Source organism: Antedon bifida, chromosome 11 (genome assembly GCF_963402885.1).
Source record: "Antedon bifida chromosome 11, ecAntBifi1.1, whole genome shotgun sequence".
Lineage (NCBI taxonomy): Eukaryota > Metazoa > Echinodermata > Crinoidea > Comatulida > Antedonidae > Antedon > Antedon bifida.
Window position 1 is genome coordinate 10437659 of NC_136236.1, and position 27529 is coordinate 10465187.

The 27529-nt window shown below is 33.7% G+C and overlaps 1 protein-coding gene and 1 long non-coding RNA gene across 2 annotated transcripts; both read right to left on the reverse strand.

The window, feature by feature from the left end:
- Positions 1-6271: 6271 nt before the first annotated feature.
- On the reverse strand, positions 6272-16961 carry LOC144855675 (uncharacterized). Its single transcript, XR_013614849.1, has 5 exons — positions 16892-16961; positions 16062-16236; positions 15571-15738; positions 6533-6729; positions 6272-6352 (listed from the first exon to the last, which is right to left on the reverse strand). It is a non-coding gene; the product is annotated as an uncharacterized LOC144855675 (long non-coding RNA).
- A 5289-nt stretch (positions 16962-22250) lies between these two features.
- Positions 22251-22814, reverse strand: LOC144855168 (fibrocystin-L-like). The gene is made up of 2 exons (XM_078712985.1): positions 22726-22814; positions 22251-22634 (listed from the first exon to the last, which is right to left on the reverse strand). The coding sequence occupies exons 1-2, from the start codon at positions 22784-22786 to the stop codon at positions 22339-22341; spliced, it is 357 nt and encodes a 118-aa protein (XP_078569111.1). The 5' UTR covers positions 22787-22814; the 3' UTR covers positions 22251-22338.
- Between the last annotated feature and the right edge of the window lie 4715 nt (positions 22815-27529).

Consider the following 27529-nt stretch of genomic DNA (forward strand, 5'->3'; position numbering starts at 1 on the left):
TCTTCAAAAAAATTGCATTTTATACTTTGGAAACATCAGGCCTAGAGGCTTAAAAAACGCAAGCGTAGACCTTTTTCAGTCGGGGAAATAAGTTTATTCCTCCCAGGTGTATGCGTGCGTACCATCTGGACTACTTCCGCGAGTGGTGAGAAATTCATGACATACAGGATATTGAAAATGTAATAACTTAGCTATAATAAGATGTTGGCTAAGCGAAAAGGGCATGTTTTTTTGTTTAGTAATGGATGAAAAATTTATTTTAGGTGCCCCACGGTACAGAAGGTTACTTGTAAATTAAAAAATTGGTGAACATACGAACAATTTAACATAATTCGTTTTTGCTGTAGTGTAGCGTACGTCGACGCAGTACACGACGTAACCGTCGGTAAACTTCGCCTGGAAAATAACTACAGTACACATTTTGGTCCCTGGATGAAACATGATATCACGCGTCTCGACCCAACGTTGAACGATTCGTACAAAGGGATACCGCCAGACAAGTGCGTACCTAGCTAATGTTTAGTAGTAAGTTAGATCGCTGGCAATAATGAATGCATAAAAGTGCATATTAGCCCTCTGACGTACTCTCACGGTCAATGGAACGTCGTGGTTTTCTAGGCGCTGAAGCTATATGAAGTGAACGCGAACGTTTTTTACTGTATATTATATTCCCCGACAAAAAGTACCCGTGTTCCCCGACGGGGGGGCTAGGCTCCCCGACGAGGGGGCTAGAGCCCCCGTAGCCCCACCCCCCACTGGCGCCACCACTGTTAAACGGATGATCGGGCCCACTTTTGTATGCGCACCAAACAAAAGGAGGCCTCCAAATAGCCATAAATAAACACAGAACTAAATGGCCATTAAACTAGTTTAGTATCTAGTCAAGTATCAGCCGCGCAATGTTTTTATGAATATAGTAAATATTAATTAATTATTAAACAGCCGATAAATACTAATCAATGTGTCTTAATACAAAACAAATTTTACTAATCTAACATCTAGTTTTAATGATTAATTATAATAATTAATCGTATATTTCTTTTTTTTACGTCTTTTCTTATTTCTGCATATCATTATTATACATGATACCCCAAACAACAAGGCTCATCCCATAAACACAATATTTCCCGTTTTTTTAATTGTACTTCTTCATTTCTTATGCACTCGGAGTTTATAACTTGATACAGAAACCATAATCCTGTTATCGATAAAATGAATATTAATTATTAATATTGGTAATGGTAACTAATAATAAATAAACTAATTTCCAACATTTAAAAAACACAAATTGCTGAATAAAACCAAAACAACTTTATTTATAAAAATCACACATACTTATTGGCACATGTAAAATAAAAAAAAATAAAAAAATGTACTGGCATAACTGACGGCCGCAATAACTGGTGGCTGAAATGATCCCAAAAGAGTTATGTTGTCTGGTACTCGTTGTGTTAACATTAATAATGTCTTTTTCCTTTTCATATAGGCCTAGTGTCTGATGTGTTGATGGAGTAAATGTTCTTGGGCAGCTGGTTGCAGTTTTTCTCATTTTCTATGGCTATATTGTTCTTAGTTGATGTCATATTCTAAATATGTAATTTGTATTGTCATGACGTTGAAAATATTTAAATAACAATTGTCCATGTGGTTTTTAACATCTTTAGATTCATCTGATGTCCAAATCCAGTAAAAGTATTGGATTATTTTATTGATGATTTGTTCTACTGTACAATCATGTAAGAATTAGAAATATGGCTACTCGCTCAAAGCTGCTACAGTAATGTACTGTGTTAGGAATACTATTAATTGAATCTAACATACACTGGATAGTTCCTAATTTCAGTCTGTTACACTAGTATTAATTTTAAGAATTTTATTAAGGAACATACTACACTAATTGTGCTTCATATTTTCATATTCATACCGGTAATTTTTTTTAAAACATTTGACGTTTTTAACATGTATGAAATCTATCTCCAGCAGGATCAATTGCAGGACAATTGTTCTTGTCTTATATGTGATGATTTTTATGTATAAATAAATGATCATAATGTAAAGAAAAATAAATTAGAAACATTGACATTCTAGCTGAAATACTTTGAAATATTTAATCACTGAATAACTTAATAAATTACACTTTAATATTGTGAACATTTCCAAATTGATCAGCTTGTATTATACCATGTACCGTCAATTCTAATAGTAACCCACACTCTAATAGTAACCCCGCTTCTAGTAGTAACCCAACTTATAAGTCAATCTATAATAATAACACACTACTACTACTAGTAACCCATGGGGGAGGTTATTATTAGAGTCACAAAAACTATTGAAAAAATGACATTAAGACTGGTCGTTTATTATGCAGCAATATTTTGAAAATAAGGAGATAATGCATGTTGATCTCGGGAGGACTGAGTGTTTTTGAGTTTATAAAATAAAGTTCAAACAAATTTATTTATTCGTACTGTTTTATTATTTTTCTATGATTTGCTGACCGGAAAAGTTGGGGTGGGTTACTATTTTCAGGTGCCTAATTTAAGATTAGTAATAATAACCCACTACTCCAATAGTAATCCCCCTTCCCCCCTCCCCCACTTCTAATAGTAACCCACCCTAAAAAACAATCAAAAAATAATAACCCAGGGTTACAATTAGAAGATTTACGGAATCAATTAGTTTAAACTAATTAATACATGCTATAGACTATTGTAGCCCAAATATCAAATTACACTTTTAATATTGCAAACATTTCCAAATTGATCAACTTGTAGTATATAACCATGTATCAATTAGTTTAAACTAATTAATCCATGCTATAATCTATAGACTATTGTAGCCCAAATATCAAATTACACTATTATTTATAATAACAGCAACCAGTAATCCACAAAATGTTAGGATTCAGCCAAGTAGCCTTTTTTGCAATTAAAATCTCATTACACGGAATCTCTTCGATGTTATAGAACACACTTCTCGTAGGCGTGTTGAATATGTGTGTAATAGCGTGTTGTATAAACGCGCCCTTAGGTGCAACAGCCTGACAAATTGATATGGTAACACTATTAAAAACAAGTATATCAATCAGAACGTTATCATACGTTATGTTATATCTATTTTCAAACCTTTTAAAATCAAAAACTCATCAGCATCATTTTTTCATTCTTAACTTTCATCCTTATAATTATCCAATTTTGAATTGAGAATCCAGGATTTGATGTCAACAATTTCGCTACCTCTTTCTTGCCTGCAAAATGAGAAAAACAAAAATGCAATTATTCTATCATCTCTTACAGGTGTATTTGTCCTAAATTTGTCCTATTTTTAGGACAGCTATCCACTTGGAATCGAGAAATTGAATATTTGCGACCAACAACCGGCCCATATTTTATAACTACTGTTGTACTGTACTTGTTCAAAAATAACACTATATTGATCTCTTTCCCTTTAATGTTCAACAATATTCCAATTAAAATGCTTAAATACAGAAGTATAGGCCTACAGGTACATATGACAACCTCAGACATCCATCCTATATTAGACTGGGTTCCAGCCCGTAAATTTTGGCACATATGGCGTTTTATACGTATAATATAATACTCAGATTTACGCACTGGGGAAATATGTGAAGAAATCGATTTGCATGCCCGCAAACATCCGATAAGAATGACGTAGGTTATCATACCATATGTGCCAAATTATTTATCTTTACTATTTACGGGCTGGAACCCAGTCTAATCATATATATGCACTGCTCTTTAACCAATTGAATGCTCTTTGGCATGTGAAGAACGAACCTTTTTAAATATAAACTTACCTGTGAGATCGTCATGGTTGTATAGGTCATCTCCTATAGTAGTAAACAAAAACAATTTATAACATTAATATTTTATACATTTTCGTTCTTGATACATTGTACATTTGTGTTTTCAAATGTTTTGCTGCTAATATTGTAGTAGACTTACCTGATGTTGTGGCAATTTCTAGTTGTCCATAATTATCAGCATCATCTGCTGATAAACAACAATAAAATGTTAAGAATGTAATGTTTACGAAAATCTAATTTGTGTCTGATAAGTGCCATTTCCGGCATCTACAGTTGCACAACTCTTAAACATTTCTTATGACACAGGGACAGATTGGAATGGAAAATGGGACATGGATTAATTAATTTTAACACTAAAAAAGAACTTCATAGAAAGAGTCAATCTTAATTTCACCTCACCTCAGCACCAGCTGGTATAGATTTTTATTAGTAATGTTTTATAAGCTTACCTGTGATGTTTTCTTCTTCTTTAAAAGTTTCATCTGCTGATCAATAATAAATGAAAAGTTAACAATTTAATATATTCCTAATATATATCTGTACATTAAGTACTTTGATTGCACTGATTGCATTGAAGAACTTAAGATCTACCATAAAATTTGTTTCCATGTTTAGAACCAACAAATATATGGTCTTGATTTTATGGCACTCTGGAATTGTCTCTTCTATTAGCAAAAGAAGTATTCTCATTTTACATACTTTGTTTATAAACTATATTAAAGCTTACCTGTAAAAGTATTCATTTCTACTTCTAGGCTTCTGGGTTATCTCCTATAGAAAAACACAATAAAATAATTAATTAAAAAAAATTAAGTTTTCTTATTCTTCTTACCTGTACAAGTGTTGCCACTTGTTAATTTGACAAAATTTGCTGATTTTTCAATTACCTACTGGCAGAACAGGTAAGTAAAAGATATGTACTGTGAGGGTAATAAGCTGTACGGACTATATAAAGGGCAGGAAATATTTTGAGATAATCTAGGTTTTGGCGAGATTCTGGTTTTTAAGGTGTTTATGCTTTGTGAGAGTGAAGTTTGCATTGTACCAGCAACAATGCCTATTTTTTTTTTAAAAAGATGTGCCGTGTTTAACGTTTTCACCCGCAACTACAGCAATTGCATTATAATTCTTCAAGGTTGATATGTCCTTGGCTATTGGCTGTTCTTGTGGCCTCGAAGTCTCTGCTGCCTGCTTTTTATTTTGGGCATATACCGCATCACATGCTTGTGCATATCTAGCACTTTCCTGATCTCCTGTGATTTGTGATCATTATCTGTTATTAAAAACAATCCACTTAATATGTTCCCTTATAGAAGTATTTTAACACAACTTGTTATTAAGTTGCAAAATACTGAAATTAAAGACTGCCTGAACCCAAAACAAGTAAGTGCCAGACAAAAAGCCTAAGGAAAAGCCTAGAATATTATATTTATCCTTGTTTGACCAATGTTCGACCAATATTTATCCAATTGTTCTGGAGGTTGTCTTTAATTTGAGGTGATTTATACAGCCGATGAAATCAAATTTGAAAGTAGTCTGTAATTGGATTTTTATGGGAGTGACTTGTAGGTACTTTTGGCTAGTCTTCAACATAAGTTGCTCTTAGAGTGGATACGATAGTCTACAATTGAAGATGCTTTTAAAATTGGGGTAGGCGGAAGTATTAATAGAAGGTAGTGGGTTAAATAGAGGGAGACCTGCATTGAAAATTTGAAATGGACTGTTAGTCTTCAAAAAGAAGTTGCTCTTAGATTGGATACGTCACTAGTCTACAATTGATGGTGATTTTTTAATTATAATGCAGTATTAAATACAAGATGGATGGTTAATTAGAGAGAGAACTGCATTGACAATTTGAAAATGACTTATAATTAATTAAAAAATCACCAACCTTGGAATCCAGATGTTCTGCAATATCCGTTGTAAAATCTTCAATTAGATTAAACTGAACATTAAATTTCTCCAAAACTTTTACTGTTGATCTGCGATTGATATGTGGAAAACACCCTCAATGACAGAAAACTCTGTTGAGTTGATACCTTCTAGCGTGGATGAGTTGGAATAAACAATGCTGAATTCAAAGAAGTAACCACTTCCCGACAGATTAATGGCAAGATCAGTGAAGTTGGCTCAGCCATGGATTATATCTACAGTGTTGTTGCTGATGAGCTCTGCATCAGATACTCCTGGGCATTTTCCATGGATGTGAAGAATGTCCCAGATTTTGCACAATTTCAGCCTGAAAAAATCAAAAAATCATTGAATAATTCCTTTTTTTCGTAGAATATTTGTATCAAACCTATGGTGTATTACCAAAGCTTGATAGCCTACAGTATATTGGAGTTTAGAAAGAATTGTGTTAAAACCTACACTGGTATCCAATATAGAGATGCAAGGCTGAACCTCAAATGGATGGTTCTCCATAGCATCAGCCGTAAACGTATACTCATTGTGCTTTGGAATTGATAGATGATTTCTACTCCTTGGTCACTAGATGCCTCTTCTTCAGCTTGCTTCTCAGAATACCTGTGAACCAATTAGTTATGTTGGTTTGTAATGATATAGGCATTATGGTTATGTTTGTTGCACGCCACACATGAGAATACAATTTAAGACTTTGGACAAGACGATACAAGCCAGTTCTATACTACAGTAACTCTACAGAAAACTCTACTTCAACTCATTACTTCTTAAAATGTGACTTACGTTTCATTGCCTGTACTTGGACCTCCTGTTGTATTTGTTGCTCTCACACCCATTGTTGGGTCTTCAGCTGGGGGAGAAGAATCGGTCATTGCTAATAACCTCAACTTCAAGACTCTCGTACAAAGTACCGGTTTGTGCTGCATTAACAATTTCTGCTTGAAGGTTAACTAACTCATCATGTTCAAGGGTTGAATTGCCTGTAAGGAAAAAATATTAATTATTGTTTAGATATTAAAAGAATAGGTAATTAAATAAAATTCAACTCATTTCTAAACATATGAAACTGAAAAAAGAAGAAATCTGGATAGATTATGTGATACTTTAATATGGTTAAAGAAAGCTATTTACTTATTATATATACCAAACTGGCAAAATTGTTAACAAGATCTTCTTCATAGAAGTCGTCAACATCAACAGGAGCCACACCAAAGTCAACCATTATAACCGGTGTAGTGATGATGTCAATTGGGTCACTACCACGTATAAGTATCCAAAGAGTCTGCCAATCGCGATCACAATAGTTCTCGCCATAAATGCTGGAGTCAGGAGTTGGCATGAACTGATCGTTTGGATCTTCTGGAACCCATATTTCTCTTTCTATTAATGGCAATGATGTCGAAAGAGTTGACAATTTTAAATATCTTGGACTTACATTTGATTCACTTTTATGTCATGGAAAGAGCATGTTGAACAAGTAGCTTCTAGAGTATCACAACGTATCGGTATTATTCGTAGATTAAGATATTATATTCCAAATTTTGCTTTAAGACTACTTGCTAATGCAATAGTATTACCTTGTTTTGAATAGTGTAGTAATGTTTGGTCAAATTGTAACTTAGAACTTGTTAATCGTCTACAAGTACTTCAAAATAGAGTAGCTAGAATCATTCTTTATGCTGATATGTAAAGATTTGTATTGTATTGTATTGTATAGGAACATATCTCCATCCAGCTGCCCGTTATTTGACATGACATAGTGACCTTGATGGTACAATACAATACAATACAATACAATAATACAAATCTTTCTTTATTCTGGAATAGCTCTTTCAATACACAAGTACTGGTCTCCCAAGAGGTCCAGATTTGGAAAAAAATACAAGAAAAATAAAAGTAAAAGCTATATTAAAACTATGTACAATAGAAGTTATACAAGATGTTTAAATTCAACTTGACTAAGTGTCTCATAATTTTTACGGATATGTACAGGAAGATTATTCCATAAGGTTGATGCTCTATAATTAAACATTCTCTTTCCATAAATATTGTTCCATGCTGGAACATTTAGAGTTTTAGTTGATTGACTTCTTGTATTTTTTGTGTGAAAAGTGTCCATAAATTTGAATAGATTTGCTAAATAAGATGGTGCTAAACCCTGTAGGCATTTAAATAACATAATTAATAAATCATTTTCCCATCTGTCATGGACACTCTTCCATTTTAGTGAGGATATTGGGGATAGCTATGAAAACAAGTAAGTAAGTAACTTGTGTTTCAAGGCAAAAGAAATTACTACAGAGGAGAAGAAACAAGCAACACTGTTAACAGTTATTGGCCCATCATCTTATAAGCTTTTACGAAATTTGGTTACACCAGAAAAACCCAAGGATAAAACATTCGATGAGCTGGTAACAGCTATGAATGGGCATCACAGTCCAGTGCCTAGTGAAATTGTACAGCGATACAAATTCAACTCACGCTTTCGACGTGATAATGAAACAGTGCCTGAATTTATGGCATCGCTTCGATCGATGGCAGAATTCTGTAACTTTGGAGCCTCGCTCAATACAATGTTACGAGATCGTCTAGTTTTTGGCGTCCGTAATCACGGAATTTGGTCTTTTGGCAGAAAAAGCACTGACACTGTGGAAAGAATAACCATTTGCCAGACAAATGTTATTTTAAGTAAACAACTTGCCATTATTGTAGCAAGGTAGGACACATTCAATCTGTTTGTCTTAGCAAAAAGAAGGGGAAGCCCCAAACAGTTAAAAATGTTGTGGCAGATGAGCCAAGTGATGAACCAAGCAACATAGCTACAGAAATGTATGAAGAATTATTTGGAACAAAGACCACGTCTAGTTCTCCACCTCATCATCAAAGTTAAGATACTGTTAGATGGTTTGGATACTGAAATGGAAATTGACACAGGAGCCTCGGTATCAATAATGTCGCAGACGAAATTTAGGCAATTATGGCCTGAAAGAAAACTTGAACCATCGTCAGTTAAGCTACGTACGTACACTGGACAAATAATGGATGTTTTGGGTAAAATTAATGCTGAAGTTACATACCAGAGTACTACTACAATATTACCGTTAACGATTGTGCGAACAAATGGACCTACCCTAATTGGTCGAGACTGGCTTCAGTTTATAAAGTTGGACTGGCAACAAATCAAGGTAATAAACCAATTAGATTTAAGTTCACTGCTTGGTAAATACCAAGAAATATTTAAAGATGAACTAGGTACCCTTAAGGGTACTGAAGCAAAAATGTATGTTGATAAAGAGACAATGCTAAAATTTTGCAAAGCCAGAAATGTTCCGTATGCTTTGCGACAGAAAGTAGATGACGAACTTGATCGCTTACAACGAGAAGGCATTATTGAACCTATACAGTTTTCAGACTGGGCTGCACCAATAGTTCCGGTACTTAAGGCAGATAAATCTACCATTAGGATCTGTGGTGACTACAAAATTACTGTAAATAAAGCAGCCAAAGTTGATCAGTATCCTTTGCCCCGAAGAAAAATTTACTAAATTGGACATGTCACAAGCGTACCAACAATTACTCTTGGATAAAGATTCTCGAAAATATGTTGTAATCAACACTCAAAAGGGACTTTACAATATACACGGTTGCCGTTTGGAGTCTCTTCAGCACCAGCGATTTTCCAGCGTGTCATGGAAGGACTATTACAAGGAATTAAAGGTGTTACAGTATACCTGGACGATATATTAATTACAGGAAAAAATGACTTTGAGCATTTCGAAACTCTTGAAACCGTCCTAAAGCGACTGGCAGATGCTGGACTTCGTCTAAAAAAGAGTAAGTGTGTTTTTATGGTTAAATCTGTTGGTTATTTGGGACACCTGATCGACAAAGAGGGATTGCATCCCACAAACGCCAAAGTGAGAGCAATTAAGAGCCATTTTCTGTAAAAATCAAAGATTTGGTGGCAGATGTAAAAAAATGGATTTCTCTCAAATTTTTACCATGAATAGACATTTCAATAAAAAGCATATCTACAACATTCTTTTTAATTTTTAGCCTCCGTTGCCATGACAACGGTCAATTATTCAAATTTTGATGTTTTTGCCATTTTTCACAGATTTTCTATAGTAAAAAAGTACACAAAAGTATACTTATTTTAACCAAAAATACTTACAGTATACAGTTTTTGTTTATAGCAGTGTAAACAACATGTATTGAGTTTCATTTAATGTAGAAAAAAAAAATTTACAAAATGGAGTTTGGTTGATACCATTAATTTAAAAAGGGGTGTTTTTAAAAAATATTTTTTTTATAAAAGTATACATCATAAACGTACCTATAACTTCCAAAGTGGTGTTTTTAAATCAATGAGGTTTTGTAATTTGATAGTCAATAGGTTTGTCAACAATATTCACGAAAAAAACACTGGGGTAAATTACGTACATAGGTTTTGTGTTGTCAGGAAAATACGGAAAATACAAAAAAATACAAACAAAATATCAACAAACAAAACACATGAAACACAATTTAAATATGGCTAATCCAATAATAAAATAATATGTGGCTTGTCATAATGCTACTAGAGTCATACGAATAGTTTAGATAAAATAGGACAATGTGTTGCCAGGTTTATTTCAATTAATTGCCAGAAAAACAGTATTTTGCATTGAAATATTTAGTTGATGGAAAATAATGTTAAACTTTGAAATAATTGTGTCAAGGTTTTTATAATTTTTTACATCTATTTTGTGTAAAGAGATACAGAAAGACCTCCCAAAAAATCTGACCTTGTAATTTGGTCATTTGAGGTCAAAAGGGGTCAGAATGCAAAACAGGACAGGTCCCCACTTTACTACAACTATTAATGTTTGATCAAAATTTACAAGATAGTTCATAAAAATTCTCAACAATTTTCATTTTTTACCTCTGTTGTTACCATAGCAACCATTTCTATGTGTAACTAAGGAAAGTAATTTTAAAAAAAATCGAAAAAAATGGCGTTTTTATGAATACAAAGAATTGATTGCATTTGTAATTTTTCTCAATTTTACTTCTACTGCATTCTAATAATCTTAAAGTGATGACAAACTTGACCAAGTCAAATGAGGTCAACATTTTACCATAGTAACTGTTTCTATGCGAAAATATTTTCAAAATATGGGTTTTTTCATAATTTACATTTTACATATTAAGGTCAAATGACATTTTACATTTTACCTACAGTGTATTGTAGCAACTGTTTCTATACGTAACTAACTACAATATTTTTAATATGGGGTTTCATGACTACAAAAAATTGATTACATAGCTACTACTTTCTCTCCAAATTCACCTACCTACTGAATCCCAGAAAATGTCTGATCTTGTGAAAGGGTCATTTGTTGGGTCAAATTATGTCAAAATGTATTATTTATGTTATTTTAGAACCTGTTTCTATGCGTAAATAAGGATAATTGTTTTTTAAAATACAGTTGAACCTCCCGTAAGTGGCCACCCTCGGGACCTGGAAAAGTGGTCTGCCGATAAAGGGCCAAAATCACGTATTATGGCTATGCACGATATTCTTAACGAAACAAGCCTCTCAATTTTCCAGCTAATTGTATTATTATTTATAATCAGGTGGTTTAGTTTTTTTAGCATTTTCAGACAAATTTTAAAAGCTTTTAACATATGAAAAATGGTCGGTCAAAATCTGTGTAGTTTTCTCATCTCTTCACATTAATGTTTTTAAAACCGCTTCGAAATAAAGCTAATATATAAAGAAATACAATAAACATGGACCTCTAATTCATAGGTCCATGCAATAAGTATCACATTTTTCGGGTGGCCGCTTACGGGAGGTCATTTATCATACAAAAAATCTCATTTTTAGTATAAAAAGCTGCCCGCAGCTGCTTACGGGAGGTGGCCGCTTACGGTAGGTACCAAATGCACTGATTAGATAGAACAAACAGGCTTTTCAAAGTGCGTTCGTTAAGGGAGGTGGCCGTTTACGGGAGGTGCCCGCTGTAAATAAAATATGGGGTTTTCATGAATAAAAATAATCACAGAATCCTTACGAATATGACCTTGTGAAATGGTAATTTGAAAATGCTAATAAGGCATGCCTGCTAATAATCTACAAATTTAAATTTGTATAAGATAAGTATGAACAATCTAAGGAATATCTCAATTTTAGTTACCATAGTAACTGTTGCTATGCATAACTAAGGGAAATTAAATAATTATCAGATAATTATTAATTAATAATTACTACTGAATCCAACCATCACAGTAAAAAAAATATAGAATTTAAAACCAATATTTAATATAAAGTGTGATATTTTACATGCTGACCTTAAATGAAATGAAATTTCACATCAGGGCTTAAATATTTGTTATGTAGCATTAACATATCTGAGTATATCATTGACTTTTGATTGGTTCAATTTTGGGGAGGGGAAAGTGGTAGATCCAGGAGTTTTAAATAGTTAGGGGGTTGGAGACGAGGGTCTAAAAACTTAACTTTATGTCCTATTTTTGCATTGCAATTTTTAACTTGGGGTGGGTGGGGGCTTGGAGAAAGGGGGAGGGGGTGGGATGGAGGAGTTTGAATCGGTCTATTGGTTGGGGCGATGGTAGCGGCAGTGTGGGTTGTGCTTGATTGCATGAATTTGACACTCTATAGTGGATGATCGACCAAAGCGTTGCAGTTTATCTTTTTGTGGTTATTGTCGGGGTAAGGGGGAGGGGGGGGGGGGGTTGTAGTCGGAAGTGGTGGTGGATGGGCATGTGGGATCTGTTTAGGTTAGCAAATAAAAGAAGTAAAAAAATGAAAGAGGAGCTTCAAAATAAGAGAGGAGTAATCTGTTGCAAAGAAAAAAAAAATTCACAACGATATGATAATTTATTCAAATTTCCAGAGGATAAACCTATAAAATGACATTAAAACTGGGAATTACACAATCTATAATTAAAAATATTGTTTTTTTTCTCACAACACAACTAGAACTATATAAAACATTAAGAATTTTTCTGACCAATGAGTTTCAAATCAGATAATCAAAGAAAATAAAATGTTTTTACTAATATACCATGTTTTTTTTAAATAAAAATGCCTATGTTTCTCGCAACACTGCTTGTAGATTTTTAAAATACCCCAGTATTTTAATTTAGAAATCACTTATTAAACATTAGAACTACCTATTTGTAATAAATCAGCTAAAAAAAAACACCACTTTGGGCGTTATGGTGAAGTAAAGTTTAGTTGCATTTAACAATTAAAAAAAAGTGAAAAACACCCCTTTTTAAATAAATGGTATCTCCCAAAGTATGAAATCAAAAAAAAAAAAAAATATGAAACAGGTACACAATGCATTGTTATTATGCATACACTAATTATTTTTTATAATTAAATGAACAAAACAAAAATATCGTTCATCAAAGTAGTACCAATATCCATTTTAAAAAACCTTAAAAAAGGACAAAATTTGTCAAAAACACAAATTTGGCCGTTGCCATGGAAATATATGTGTGAAATAAAAAATACTTCATATTTGATTTCTCTCAACACATATATAGCCATGTGCAAAATTTGAAAGAAATCCATTTTTTTGAGTCTGCCACTATTTTTGATATTTCTTTGATTCTTACAGACAATGGCTCTTAAAGATGCTCCAGCGTCTCAAAACTTGACAGAACCGAGAGCTTATTTGGGATTATTATCTTATTATGAAGTTTTTACCAAACTTATCCAACACACTTAATTGCTTTGTTATATGCCTTACTTCGTAAGGATAAAGCTTGGAACTGGACAAATTTAGAACAATCTACTTTTGATAAATCAAAGGAATTGCTACTTTCCTGCAGAGTACTTGCACATTATGATCCAAAAAAGGAAATAATATTATCGTGTGATGCATCTCAATATGGAAGTGGGGCTGTGTTAGCACATCGAAAAAGTGACGGTACAGAAAGACCAATCGCATTTGCATCTAGAACACTTGCAGAAGCGGAAAAAAAGTATTCGCAAATTGAGAAAGAAGGTTTGGCATGCGTTTTCGGAGTAACGCGATTTCAGTCTTACATTTATGGTAGACATTTCACATTGGTAACAGACCATAAGCTGGGTCTTAATGAGGACAGACTTGTGCCTAGCCAAGCATCAGCTAGAATCCAATGTTGGGCACTGAAATTAGGTACATACAAATATACATTAAGCTTCAAACTGACAAAGTCCCATGCCAATGCGGATGCCTTAAGCAGATTACCATTGCCAGGAAAACCAGAATCAATTCCACAACCTGCCGAAACTGTTCTATTGATGGAGTCAATGAACCAATCTCCAGTTTCCACAGCAGATATTAAAGGTTGGACGGTTAAAGATCCAACACTTTTTCGAGTTCTTTACTACATTGAAAAGGGTTGGCCCAATACTAATCCAAAAATTGAAAACTTGCAACCATATTGGATCTGACAAAGAGAACTCTCTACACAAGATGGATGTATTTTGTGGGGAAATAGAATTGTTGTTCCACAGCCTGGTAGAAAACAGTTGCTACAAGCACTACATGACGGTCATACTGGAATTGTCAGAATGAAAAGTTTTGCTCGGGATTCGTTATGGTGGCCTAATATGGACAAAGACATATCAAAGCAGTGCGATACATGCCAATCCAATCAAACTTTACCACCTAAAGCACCATTGCACTCATGGAATTGGCCAAATAGACCATGGTCACGATTACATATCGACTATGCTGGACCATTTATTGGAAAAATGTTTTTAATACGATGCATACTCAAAATGGCTTGAGGTAATTCCGGTAACGACAAATACCACAGTGGATAAGCTCAGGCTTATATTTGCATCGCATGGATTGCCAGATAAAATAGTATCCGACAATGGAACATGTTTCACCAGTGATGAATTTCATACATTCGTAAAGCGAAATGGAATAAGACATTCTTTAACAGCCCCATATAACCCATCATCGAATGGTCTTGCGGAACGTGCTGTACGCACATTTAAAGAAACAATGAAACGTATGAAAGATGGATATATCGAAACAAAAGTCGCAAGAAACTTATGTTGTAATTTGTATGTTCTTGTTATCAGTTTCTTGTTTTGAAGGACCCAAGTGGAAATAAGTTTTTCTTTTCTTGGCATTCCTTGTAATCAAGGCCTGTTTTTTCCGTGCAATTGTTTTTCTATTTTCTATTTATTATATTTTATTGTTTTTTAACCTTGATTACCAAATAAAGTTTAAAAAAAAAACAATTCAAGATTCCTATTTAAATATAGAAATACACCTCATAGCACAACTGGCAAAACACCAGCAGAATTACTGAATGGCCGAAAATTGAAAACGCATTTTGATCTTTTATCCCTTATCAAGCAGATCGTGTTATCACTCAACTTGAAAAACAGAAATTAGCCCATGATCGTCATGCAAAGAACGCACTTTTGTAGAAGGAGAGTAGGTGTATATAAAGAACTTTAGAGGACAAAATCTGAAATGGTTACCCGGAACAATAATATTAAAATCCGGTCGCATCTCATTCAAGATAAAACTAGAAGATGGACGAGTTTGTCGTCGTCATGCCGACCATATCAGGAAGCGTTATAGGCCTGTTCAGCTTTCAACTATAACAGAACTTGTCTCTCTCTCACTTATTTGTATTGTAAATCGGTACATTACAAAAAGTATTGTAGGTAAGTGTACTAGGTTGATGAAAATAATGCAACTAGCAAGTAAGGATACACAATGATTTACATTTACGTAACTTGGATAAATGCAAGTGGTCCGTAGATATATAGGATAAATACTATTAGTACTTACCCTAAATTAGGTATATGTATGTAAACCCTGTTCTTGTCTCTGACTGTTACCTTCTTTGTACAGTACCTACAGCGGACATTGGGTGGATACCATCATCATTTGATGGATTGGTCATAGTAGCGTAATGATCTTTCTTACACGCAGTATCAAAATGAGCGAATGTGACATCTATTGATAAGAAAGAGCAAAATACCTTTATTTGTAAATGAATAAGTATGTTGAAATATATTCATTTGGTAAGTTTCACCAAAAATGTATTCCGATATTAAAGACATATTTTATGATAAAACAGTACTAAGGGACAACCTCAACATTACAGTGGTGATAACTTGGATACAATGGCAATTTTATGTTATCCAAATAAGCATTCAGCTTCATGTGTAAACAGTATGAGTATGCGTTTCCTGCAATAAATAGAACTCAACTGGTTTGTCCAAGTAAGGACTAGGTTTGTCCAAGTAAGGACCAGATTATGTCATGCTTTTACATACCTTGCAATCTTGTGCTTCCAGCAATAGCTGGGTAATTATGTATACCATGAAATGGAAAAAATGGAGCACCATTATCACCAGACATGAAATTTGCCCTCACGTATCCAGCATTTCCATTGTCTGGACCACAAGGTGCACACTGTTTTGCACTTTGACCTGCATTCTCCGGTTGATTCTGAAATATTTACATGAAAATGTTAATGGGAAAATGTAATATTTTAATCAGAATTTATAAATTACGTGACTGATTACACAATGGAATGGCATTATCAGTACACGTTAAGAAAAAGAAGGTAGAAGAGTAAGAAAGTCCTTTGACAAATTTCCTTATGAAAGTCAAGTATGCATATATAATATCTATACATTGATTTTATTTGACAGAATGCAAAATATAGTTCCCCAAACTGACAAAATAATAACATTTGAAAAACAGAAATAAAATCTTTTAAAATGAATAATAAAAATGTTCATATTTATTGAAAATGTTTATATCTTTTTTGGGTTTCCCACTTTTATTTCATCGTCATTAACATTGTTCCATTCATTATGATTTTTACATTTATACATTATCTAATCTAATTCATCATAATTGCTTAATTACAGTATTCGGTTTGTAACATGCTACAAATGTTTATATTCTTATATCGCAATCAAAGAACAGGCTTGTACCAATTATAAACGATGACTACATTCTCACACATACTTATCAACAGCTTCATGACTAAGAGAAGATGGCCCAATGACAAATGGCATCACCCCGATGTTGTTGTCTAAAATCTAAAATGTAAGTTACTATATAAGGAAAAGAGAAGTATTTTGGTATTGCTTACCTGCTCCAACTGTGTGGTGAATTACATTATCCTGAATTGCATCCCGATAGCAGGACTGAAGCCATTATGAAATGTATATTCACGTACAAACGATGGACTTTCTACAGTAACTTCTCCAATATCCAAGAAAGCAACTGAATAATGTGGCTCATAAAAATCTGAAACAAATAAATAAGTGTCACTATCGAATGAATAAGTGCCAGACAAAAACCTCAGGGAAAAAAAGGTTACAATTACAGAACTAACACTTTCCAATGTAAGAATGTTCCTTTATAGAAGTATTTTAACACAACCTGTGTTATTATAATGTATTATTCTGGTCCTCAAGCTTTACTGGAAACTGAGGAAATTCGGATTAGGCCCTCCACGGACCCTCGACAGCCAGCAGTGCAGCGCCTACCAGATCAGCACACCGGGAGACAATCCCCTACTTTTTTCAAACAGTGTACCACGTTCTTTAATGTGCACTGTTAAGTACACAGGACCAACGGCTTTACATCTCATCCGAAGAATAAGGCAATGAGAGTAAAGCATCCTGCCTAAGGAACCATGGTGGTCTATTTATAATTATTTTCTCTCAATCTAATAACAATCATTGCCATGATTCAATAAATTGTTTATTAATTAAAAATATAAAAATCATCACCATTAATGACCAGAAGTAATGAGTGATAGAGCTGATAATGTTAGTTTTCCCAACGATTATATAATCTTAAGTTTCCAAAGAAGGAAAGAAGGCAAATAAAGAGAGCTAAAGCTAGAAGTTTGGACTGGCAAACAGTTTAGTGTACACATAAACAGTAGTTACTGGCACTGTATACTTCAACACAAAGAATAAATATTCTAAATATTTATTTCTTAGGCTTAATACTTACAATAGTTGATTAGATCCACTGCTAGCATTCTTCTTACTTAGATTCATTCGCATAGTCTGACATTTTAACTTAAGGTACCTTCTCAGGCAGTGCCATGTTCTCTATTTTAGAAAATTGTGCTCTACAAAGAAACACAAATATTTAATATAACTCACAATATTTAAAAAAAACTTACATACAGTACATAAACGTATACACGGTAGGTGTATGGTCAAATTATTTGACATATTGTTGCATGATGAAATCAATATGAAAAGAACGGTTGCGTTTTTCTCCACATTTCAATCAACATGCTGTGATCGTTCTGTACCGCAAACATATCACTATCACGAACGCTGAACATCTTGCGACATAGCGCACTTAACAAGACTTCCCCAATCAGAGCGATTATTGTCCAAAGTGTGCATAGACTTGTTTATTTTTGTTTTTTCATTTTCTATAATTTTGATGTGATTTTGGGTCGTCCCCTTAGTCTCTTAACTTTTCTCATTGTTTGTTTCCTCGCATAGAGCTCTTTGAGCTGGGATATCGGAGTCTAGATGAAGAAGGTGTCCACACTATGTCAACATATACTGTATATTTAACAATTACAAACTTCATTTTGTATATGAAGACAGATTATGGCACTCCTCATCTTAGAGACTCAAAATACCTGCTTTTAAAACGGATAGATTTTAAGTAGCTACCAGAAAAGCTTTAGTGAGAAGTTTAAGGCGCTGTGGGTGCTCAAATGAAAACTGTCAATGGATGTCAAAGGTCGAAAAAGCAATGCGTTGCTCAATTTCTAAACAATGACCCTGTTGTACACACATTTGACTGGATATTTGTTTAATTAATGTACAGTATGTATGCATGTATGAACATGTAATCTTCAAAAAGATGTTGCTCTTAGATTGGATACACTAGTCTACAATTGATGGTGATTTTAGAATTATAATGCAGTATTAAATAGAAGATGGATGGTTAATTAGAGAGAAAAACTGCATTGACAATTTGAAAATGACTTATAACTAATTTAAAAATCACCAACCTTGGAATCCAGATGTTCTGCAATATCCATTGTAAAATCTTCAATTAGATTAAACTGAACATCAAATTTCTCAACAACTTTTAGTGTTGATCTGCGATTGATATGTGGAAAACACCCTCAATGACAGAAAACTCTGTTGAGTTGATACCTTCTAGCGTGGATGAGTTGGAATAAACAATGCTGAATTTAAAGAAGTAACCACTTCCCGACAGATTAATGGCAAGATCAGTGAAGTTGGCCCAGCCATGGATTATATCTACAGTGTTGTTGCTGATGAGCTCTGCATCAGATACTCCTGGGCATTTTCCATGGATGTGAAGAATGTCCCAGATTTTGCACAATTTCACCCTGTAAAAATCATTGAATAATTCCTTTTTTTTCGTAGAATATTTGTATCAAACCTATGTGTATTACCACAGCTTGATGGCCTATATTGGAGTTTAGAAAGAATTGTGTTAAATCTACACTGGTATCCAATATAGAGATGCAAGGTTGAATCTCAAATAGCATCAGCCGTTATAAACGTATACTCATTGTGCTTGAGAATTGATAGATGATTTCTACTCCTGGGTCACTAGATGCCTCTTCTTCAGCTTGCTTCTCAGAATACCTGTGAACCAATTAGTTATGTTGTTTTGTAATGATATAGGCATTATGGTTATGTTCGTTACAAGCCACACATGAGAATACAATTTAAGACTTTGGACAAGACGATACAAGCCAGTTTACAGAAAACTCTACTTCAAATCATTACTTCTTAAATGTGACTTACGTTTTATTGCCTGTACTTGGACCTCCTGTTGTATTTGTTGCTCTCACACCCCTTGTTGGGTCTGCGGCTGGGGGAGAAGGATCGGTCATTGCTAATAACCTCAACTTCAAGACTCTCGTACAAAGTACCGGTTTGTGCTGCATTAACAATTTCTGCTTGAAGGTTAACTAACTCATCATGTTCTAGGGTTGAATTGCCTGTAAGGAAGAAATATTAATTATTGTTTAGATATTAAAAGAATAGGCAATGAAATAAAATTCAACTCATTTCTAAACATATAAAACTGAAAAAAGAAGAAATCTGGATTGATTATGTGATACTTTAATATGGTTAAAGAAAGCTATTTACTTACTGTATTATATATACCAAACTGGCAAGATTGTTAACAAGATCTTCTTCATAGAAGTCATCAACATCAACAGAAGCCACACCAACGTCAACCATTATAACCGGTGTAGTGATGATGTCAATTGGGTCAATACCACGTATAAGTATCCAAAGAGTCTGCCAATCGCGATCAAAATAGTTCTCGCCATAAATGCTGGAGTCATGAACTGATCGTCTGGTCTATTTGGATCTTCTGGAACACAATGACGATTGGTGAAGACGTCGTAATTCTTGTTTCAGGATCAAGACTTTCAATAATCAACATAGCGTAATCGTAGTCATAGCATTCAAAAGCCTGCCAAGATTCATGCCATATGCAGTCTTCTGTACCAATGATACCTTAATGAAAAGAGCAGATTAGATAAAATATTTTACTACCATTGATGTCTGTAACCATCATGTTTGGAATTCTATAATCCTATAATTCTAAGTCAACGTCTCGGATCTCTATCCCACTCGTATGCAGAATCAGGAATAACATAACCAGGCCGTGATCCTACTAGAATTCCACCATCTTCGTCTCTGATCATTGCATTCTTAAATGCATCACAATCCATCTCCACGCACTCAGAAGGATTAAAGACCCTTTCCCTTCAATTTGTGACGTTTTGTAAAAATAATACATATATATTACTTTAAAAACATTAAACAAGGTCACTCCTTGTCTAAAATGTACGTTTTATGGTAAATTATGATAAAAAGTGAGAAACAATGCACTACCTATGTAGCTCGCGGCGAATGACCTCTCGTGGGCAGTCTAGCCTAGCTAGGCTGAGTTTTGTAGGCCTAGCCGGTAAACATCGGTAACGTACGAATATCGTATGCTAGTTATATACCTAGCCTGACGTTGTATAGTTGCTGCAATAATTGTCTTTCTATATTTGCCAGACACCGTTGATACAAAATGGGGAAAACCTGGTATTTTCGGTGAAAATTTATGAGTCTTCCATTTGTTTTGGCCTCACGATCAATCAAAAAGTGGGTGAATTACAGAAGAAAAACAAAAATATCAATCCGCACGCAATGCATTTTGGGATTTATAGCGGGCCGCTAAAATTACTAGAATCAACTTATTTTTCACATTTTTAACCATTTAAAGACAAAAAAGTTACCATATAATATTTATTTTTACATTAATTGTAGTTTGTGACCTTAAATTAGATCTAAAAAACGTAGGGAAGGGGGTCTTTTTAACTTTACTGTAGTGTTAAGATTAAATGAAAAGTATTGTAGGTACAGTAAGTGTACTAGGTTGATGAAAATAATGCAATTAGCAAGTAAAGATACACAATGATTTACAATAACGTAACTTGGATAAATGCAAGTGGTCCGTAGATATATAGGATAAATACTATTAGTACTTACCCTAAATTAGGTATATGTATGTAAACCCTGTTCTTGTCTCTGACTGTTACCTTCTTTGTACCTATAAGCATTCAGCTTCATGTGTAAACAGTATGAGTATGCGTTTCCTGCAATAGAACTCAAACAATGGCAGTTGTTGGTTTGTCGAAGTAAAGGACTATAGGTTTGTCCAAGTAAGGACCAGATTATGTCATGCTTTTACATACCTTGCAATCTTGTGCTTCCAGCAATAGCTGGGTAATTATGTATACCATGAAATTGAAAAAATTGAGCACCATTACATGAAATTTGCCCACACGAATCCAGCATTTCCGTTCTCTGGACGAGGTGCACACTGTTTTGCACTTTGACCTGCATTCTCCGGTTGATTCTGAAATATTTACATGAAAATGTTAATGGAAAAATGTAATATTTTAATCAGAATTTATAAATTACGTAACTGATTACACAATGGAATGGCATTATCAGTACACGTTAAGAAAAAGGAGGTAGAAGAGTAAGAAAGTCCTTTGACAAATTTCCTTTCGAGTGAAAGTCAAGTATGCATATACTGTATAATATCTATACATTGATTTTATTTGACAGAATGCAAAATAGAGTTCCCCAAAATGAAAATATAATAAAAATTGAAATACAGAAAAAAAAAAAAACATCTTTTAAATGAATAATAAAAATGTTCATATTTATTGAAACTGTTTATATCTTTTCTTTTTTTTTTTGGTTTCCCACTTTTATTTCATCGTCATTAACATTGTTTCATTCATTATGATTTTTACATTTATACATTATCTAATCTAATTCATCATAATTACATAATATATACAGTATTCGGTTTGTAACATGCTATTTAATGTTAAATCTTACTGAACCTACCTGTAACTCATCGCAATCAAAGAACAGGCTTGTACCAATTATAAACGTCCATTCTCACACATACTTATCAACAGCTTCATGACTAAGAGAAGATGGCTCAATGACAAATGGCATCACCCCGATGTTGTTGTCAGCAAGAACAAGATCAGTCATTTACAACGGAACTCGAAATTTGGAAAAAGACTCCATAATCCCAATTCTTCCAGATGAAGAAATTGGCAATCTGTGTGCAGTCTCTCTGACCATCCCTCGTCATGAACACCGTGCAAAGAAGTATGGCCTTCGTTGTTGCTCCATTGACTTTCAACGTCACAATCTCCCCACTGACATGGTACAGCACCATCTCAGAGCCTACCACAGTGTTGTCTTGTAGGATGACATCTCTGGAGCTCTCAATTTCAATACCTGCTGGCCACGATATATCCTCAGCATTGTAGCGGTCTTGATATGTACCAGGAAAGACAGAACAGCAGATTAATCTAAAATGTAAGTTACTATATAAGGGAAAGAGAAGTATTTTGGCATTGCTTACCTGCTCCAACTGTGTGGTGAATTACATTATCCTGAATTGTTAGTCCTGAAGTACCAAACATTCCGATAGCAGGACTGAAGCCATTATGAAATGTATACAACCGCTGGACCTTCTACAGTAACTTCTCCAATATCCAAGAAAGCAACCTAAGGGAACATTATACTTACCCGTTGATTAAGTTAATTAACAATTGGGATGAAATATTTTACAGTACTTTGTACTTAATTTATTATTAACATTAAAACATATTTTAGTGTAAATTAAAAATAATTTTATTTTATAGTTGTTTATTTATAATTTAATTTAGCATTTACTTAAACTATAGGCTTAATATAATTAAGTTAAGTTATCTTGCCCAGTGGGCTAGTCACAACAAAAACAAAAATCAAGCCCTGCTGAAATGGAAGCCTTATAATTCTTTTTTGCACTTTTTTTTATAAAAAGAAGAATTATCTGCAATTGCGCCATTGGCTGCAACAGTATTTTTAATTAATGATTTATGGTTTTTTTCAAATAACTACTGCATATATCACAATATATCACTTTTTAACAATTAGCCAGTAAATCATGGTCTGGTGTTAACATTCTGAATTTTCCACTGATGCAGTGATGCCTGAATTTCACTACACTGCATAAAATATTAGTAAGCCTATTATAAGATTACCTTTTCCTTCAAATAGAATACAGTAAATGTCCATCTGGGTCTTGTCTTCTAATATGCGATGCTTCAAAACACATATCCAGTCGTCTTCTGTTGGTCATTTTGAGATTTTTTTCTTCTGAAGAAACAATAACAATTCTACTAATTTTTTAATTAATTATTAATTATTAGGTCGTACAGACAGTGACCAACAACTTTATGTCTTGTCTGAAGAATCACCCAAGAACACAGACAAGTCAGCACAGATCTCGAATTATAAAATATTGCTTATTGAATCGATCAAAAGATGTGTACGGCGTAACAGTTAGCGTTATTTAAATATTCCTTGTTTTTAACTATATAAATATTGACTTTTTGGAACTGAAGTTGATTTATAAAAAGCATATAGGCCTATTTACATCGTATTTGTTACATATAACCCTGAATAGTCTTTGGTTTGGTGTTTAATATAGGACATGCGGATAGATTGTACTGTATTTATTAGGTATTGGTATATAGGCTAGGCCAATACTAGGATGATAGGTCCCAGCATGTAGGCTATAGCCTGCTGGGCCTAAAAAAAAATAAACCTTAAACCAAAATTACATTTCCTAGTTTTTAGAATGAAACTAGCTGTCTACAGAAAAACCAATTGATATCTAAGCTAGGCCTAATTGAATATAGGGTCTTCGGCCTAGGCTAGCTTGATACTAGACTAACGATATAGCCTTTATAGTAATAATACTAGCCTCTAGGCCTTTAGGCCTAACCCATTCCCATAAAAGAAAGAAGAAGAAAACAGATCTGTCATATAGGCCTATAGCTAGCCTAACTAGGCCTAGGCTAGAGCTATAATAGACTATAGGCCTAGTAGGCCTAGGCCTAGAGCTAATACTAGGCCTAGGCCTATTATTATGATTAGGCCTAGGCCTAGCCTAGGCCTAGGCCTATTCTATTGTTGCAACCACTTTACCTTAAAAAAACAATTTGTATCCAAAGCTAATTTGATACGAAGACATCCTTCCACATTCCAATAAAAAAACTACTAGCTAGGGGCCTAGGCCTAGCTAAGTATAAAAAGTGTATTGCTATACAATACAATACAACGGATAGGCCTAGGCCTAGGCTAGGCCGAAATCAAACTTCCCCGCAGGAGGTTCGTGCAAAAAAACACTTAAATAGGCCTAGGTAGGCCTGGACCCACACTTTTTGAGACTCGTCAACTTATTGTTTAAGAATGCAGATATTTTTTGCCCCGTCGATATAAAATATTTTCCCGTAGAAGTAATTATTAGTTTATTACTAATTTTTCTGTTAAGGTAGTATAAGTATAGGATTTGGTAAATCATTTAATACAAATAAATATAAGTAGAACCACCAGAACTATTTCCGCTATACAGCCCTATTTAAAAATGGCCTGGTCTAAATTAACATTCTACCTACTAGGGGAACGTAGGTTGGCCGAGGCACTCTGCTTGACTTTCTAGGCCTCCCACACTGCAAGTCCTAGGCCTACCCGTTAGGCCAATTTCTCTCGCGTTGTGGTAATAAGGATACGCAGCTAAAGTGAATTTCCTCCGCTACACACTGAACCACGAGCTAAGCCTACATATTTACCGATACTCGTCAATTTATTTTTTATGGCATCAATGCTACACATTTTGCCCATTGTTAATACATTTTCTCGTACTAAAAGTACTTATTAATTTAATTCATTATGTCTATACTTTATTTATTTAGATATTTAGTTTCCGTTTAATGTTGAATAAACTGCAAATAAATAAAGCTATTGTATTTCTAAAGGTTCCTTTAGCAAAATGGAATCATCTTTCCTATAGTATAATTATAAGAATACAAAAATATTTAGGATCTCGCTATTTATCTGGGCGATGTAGTCTGTGGGGTTAAAGAATACTCGAGCGGAAGAATGCAACACATAATAACCATATCTATTACCAGTAAAACAGCGTCCTCTCTTATTATTTCGCGTAGGTTTCAAATAACGGGGAAAAAAAGTTAAGTAATATCTAATTAATGACTAATAATTACATTACATTTTAATATTTAATAGCATAAGTGTGTTCCACTCATAAAAGAGTATTTAATTCCAAAATTGTAATACAGTATATCGAAAAGTTAGATTTTTATTAGTGATAGAAATTAATTAGTATTATTTGGATAAAATAAAACTGTAAAAACATCATTCAAAAACCATCGTGGAAAAATACTTAACCAACTTCAATTTTGTTCAAATTTGGTACAATAATTCTATATGTATTTATTTATCTTTAGTAAAAAAATTGGGTAATTTACTAGAATTTTAGATGATTTGGACATTTTTTATCTTTCAAAATATGATGCCTATGGTTCTACTATACATTTACAACATTTTTTTTACTAAAAGTGCGCCTAAGTTATTTAAAAAAAAAAACTTGATACTAGTATTTTTCTTTTACATTATAACATTTGTGTAGTAAATTTTTCTTCTCATAAGCTATTATAGTGTAGGCCTACATTTATATTATAGTAGAACCCCTCGTTTAATTGGGGACAGCTCTTTTTACTATTTCGCCTTAACGTCTGTTTTTTTAACATTCGCCATTTACATTGCAAATTATAAATGGTATTATTATTTTTTAGTGGATTTAGAATAGCTAGAACATGTGTGATAGTAGTTTTGACTACACTATATCAGGGAAGAGTGAGATTAAAGCAGTCGTGAATTAAAATTTCAATAAAATTTGTCAACAAATATAATTTTACTATTTCGCCTTAACGTCTGTTTTTTTAACATTCGCCATTTAGGCCTAGGCCTACATCGCATTATAAATGGTATTATAATTCATACTGGATTTGGAATAGCTAGAACAGTGTGTAGTTTAAACTATACTATATCAGGGGAATGAACGTGAATTAAAATGTCCATAACATTTGTCAACAAATATAATTTTGCGATTTCGCCTTAACGTCTGTTTTTTTTTTACATTCGCCATTTGCATTATAAATGGTATTATTTTTATAATGGATTTGGAATAGCTAGAACATGTGTGTAGATCTTTTCCAGATGGATTTCTTTTCGAGATTTCTTTCAAACTAAATGAGGGGATCTGCTAGGTTCCCGCCCGGAGAAATAGTTTTTCTTACAAGATTTGAATAATCAACAATATCAACATTCAACAGTGTGGCGTGTGGACCGCAATGAATAACAATACCATCTTCCCCACTTCACCTGCACCAACACATTTGCATAATAACGCACGGCATACCAACTGATCAATATTTGTATAGGAGTAGCAATCAATAGGTTGGTTGGATGGCTGCTGTTGTTCATCATTTAATTCATTGTATCAGTTGTTTTGATTTTTCATGATCAATTATTCACTTAATTCATTTCATTTATTCATGATCAAACACAGTAAAATGTAGTACATGGTTTCGAATAATGTTCGTTTGTTCAAAGTTAATAATTCAATTTCAAACAAAATTGTGAAATTATTTATTACAATAATGCATATGTATTTAAATAAATAGAGAGAATACACTAGCCAGGCTAGGCATCGGCATCTTTAATAGCAAGGTTAAAACTAGATTCGTTTCCTCAAAATTACGTCATGAATATGCAAATTTATGACGTAACGATTAGAATGACGTAATATGAAGCGCGTATAAGACTATACTATTGTCACCTTTTATTACTCGTGTACATTGTGGCATAACGGGTAGTGCTCTAGTAACTATCGTTTGGATTGAATTCTCTCAGCTCTACTGGCTGGGGTTCGAATCTCTACGGATTTCTTTTTTTTTAAAATAAATATAAAATGCTTTTCTTTTATTTTGAAAGAGAGATATTTAGAGAGTCAGGTTAATTTAGGATAATATAATGTAAAAGATTAACAACATCAAAATTCAACAGTGTGGTGCGTTGACCGCCGCGAATGACTAACAATTGAATGTCAGAAAAAAAGGAATTATAGTTCTCTTCGTTACGTGTTTAGAAAAGAATTTATATCTCATCGTTGGTGGTATGTCGGCGTTGTTATGCAAATTGTTTGTACAGGTGTAGTGGGAAAGATGGTATTCCAACCGTTTTAAACCAAAATATCGGCTAAATATATTCTTTTTTGCGTTTCAACATATATGTTAATGATTCCAATTACGATACAA

What these genes read in the sequence shown, in the direction of transcription:
- LOC144855168 (XM_078712985.1), bottom strand. Translation starts at nt 22,786, where the DNA reads ATGTTTGGTACTTCAGGACTAACAATTCAGGATAATGTAATTCACCAC. An exon ending in TCACCACACAGTTGGAGCAG is followed by an intron (nt 22,635 to 22,725) that starts GTAAGCAATGCC and finishes GTACATATCAAG; the next exon opens with ACCGCTACAATGCTGAGGAT.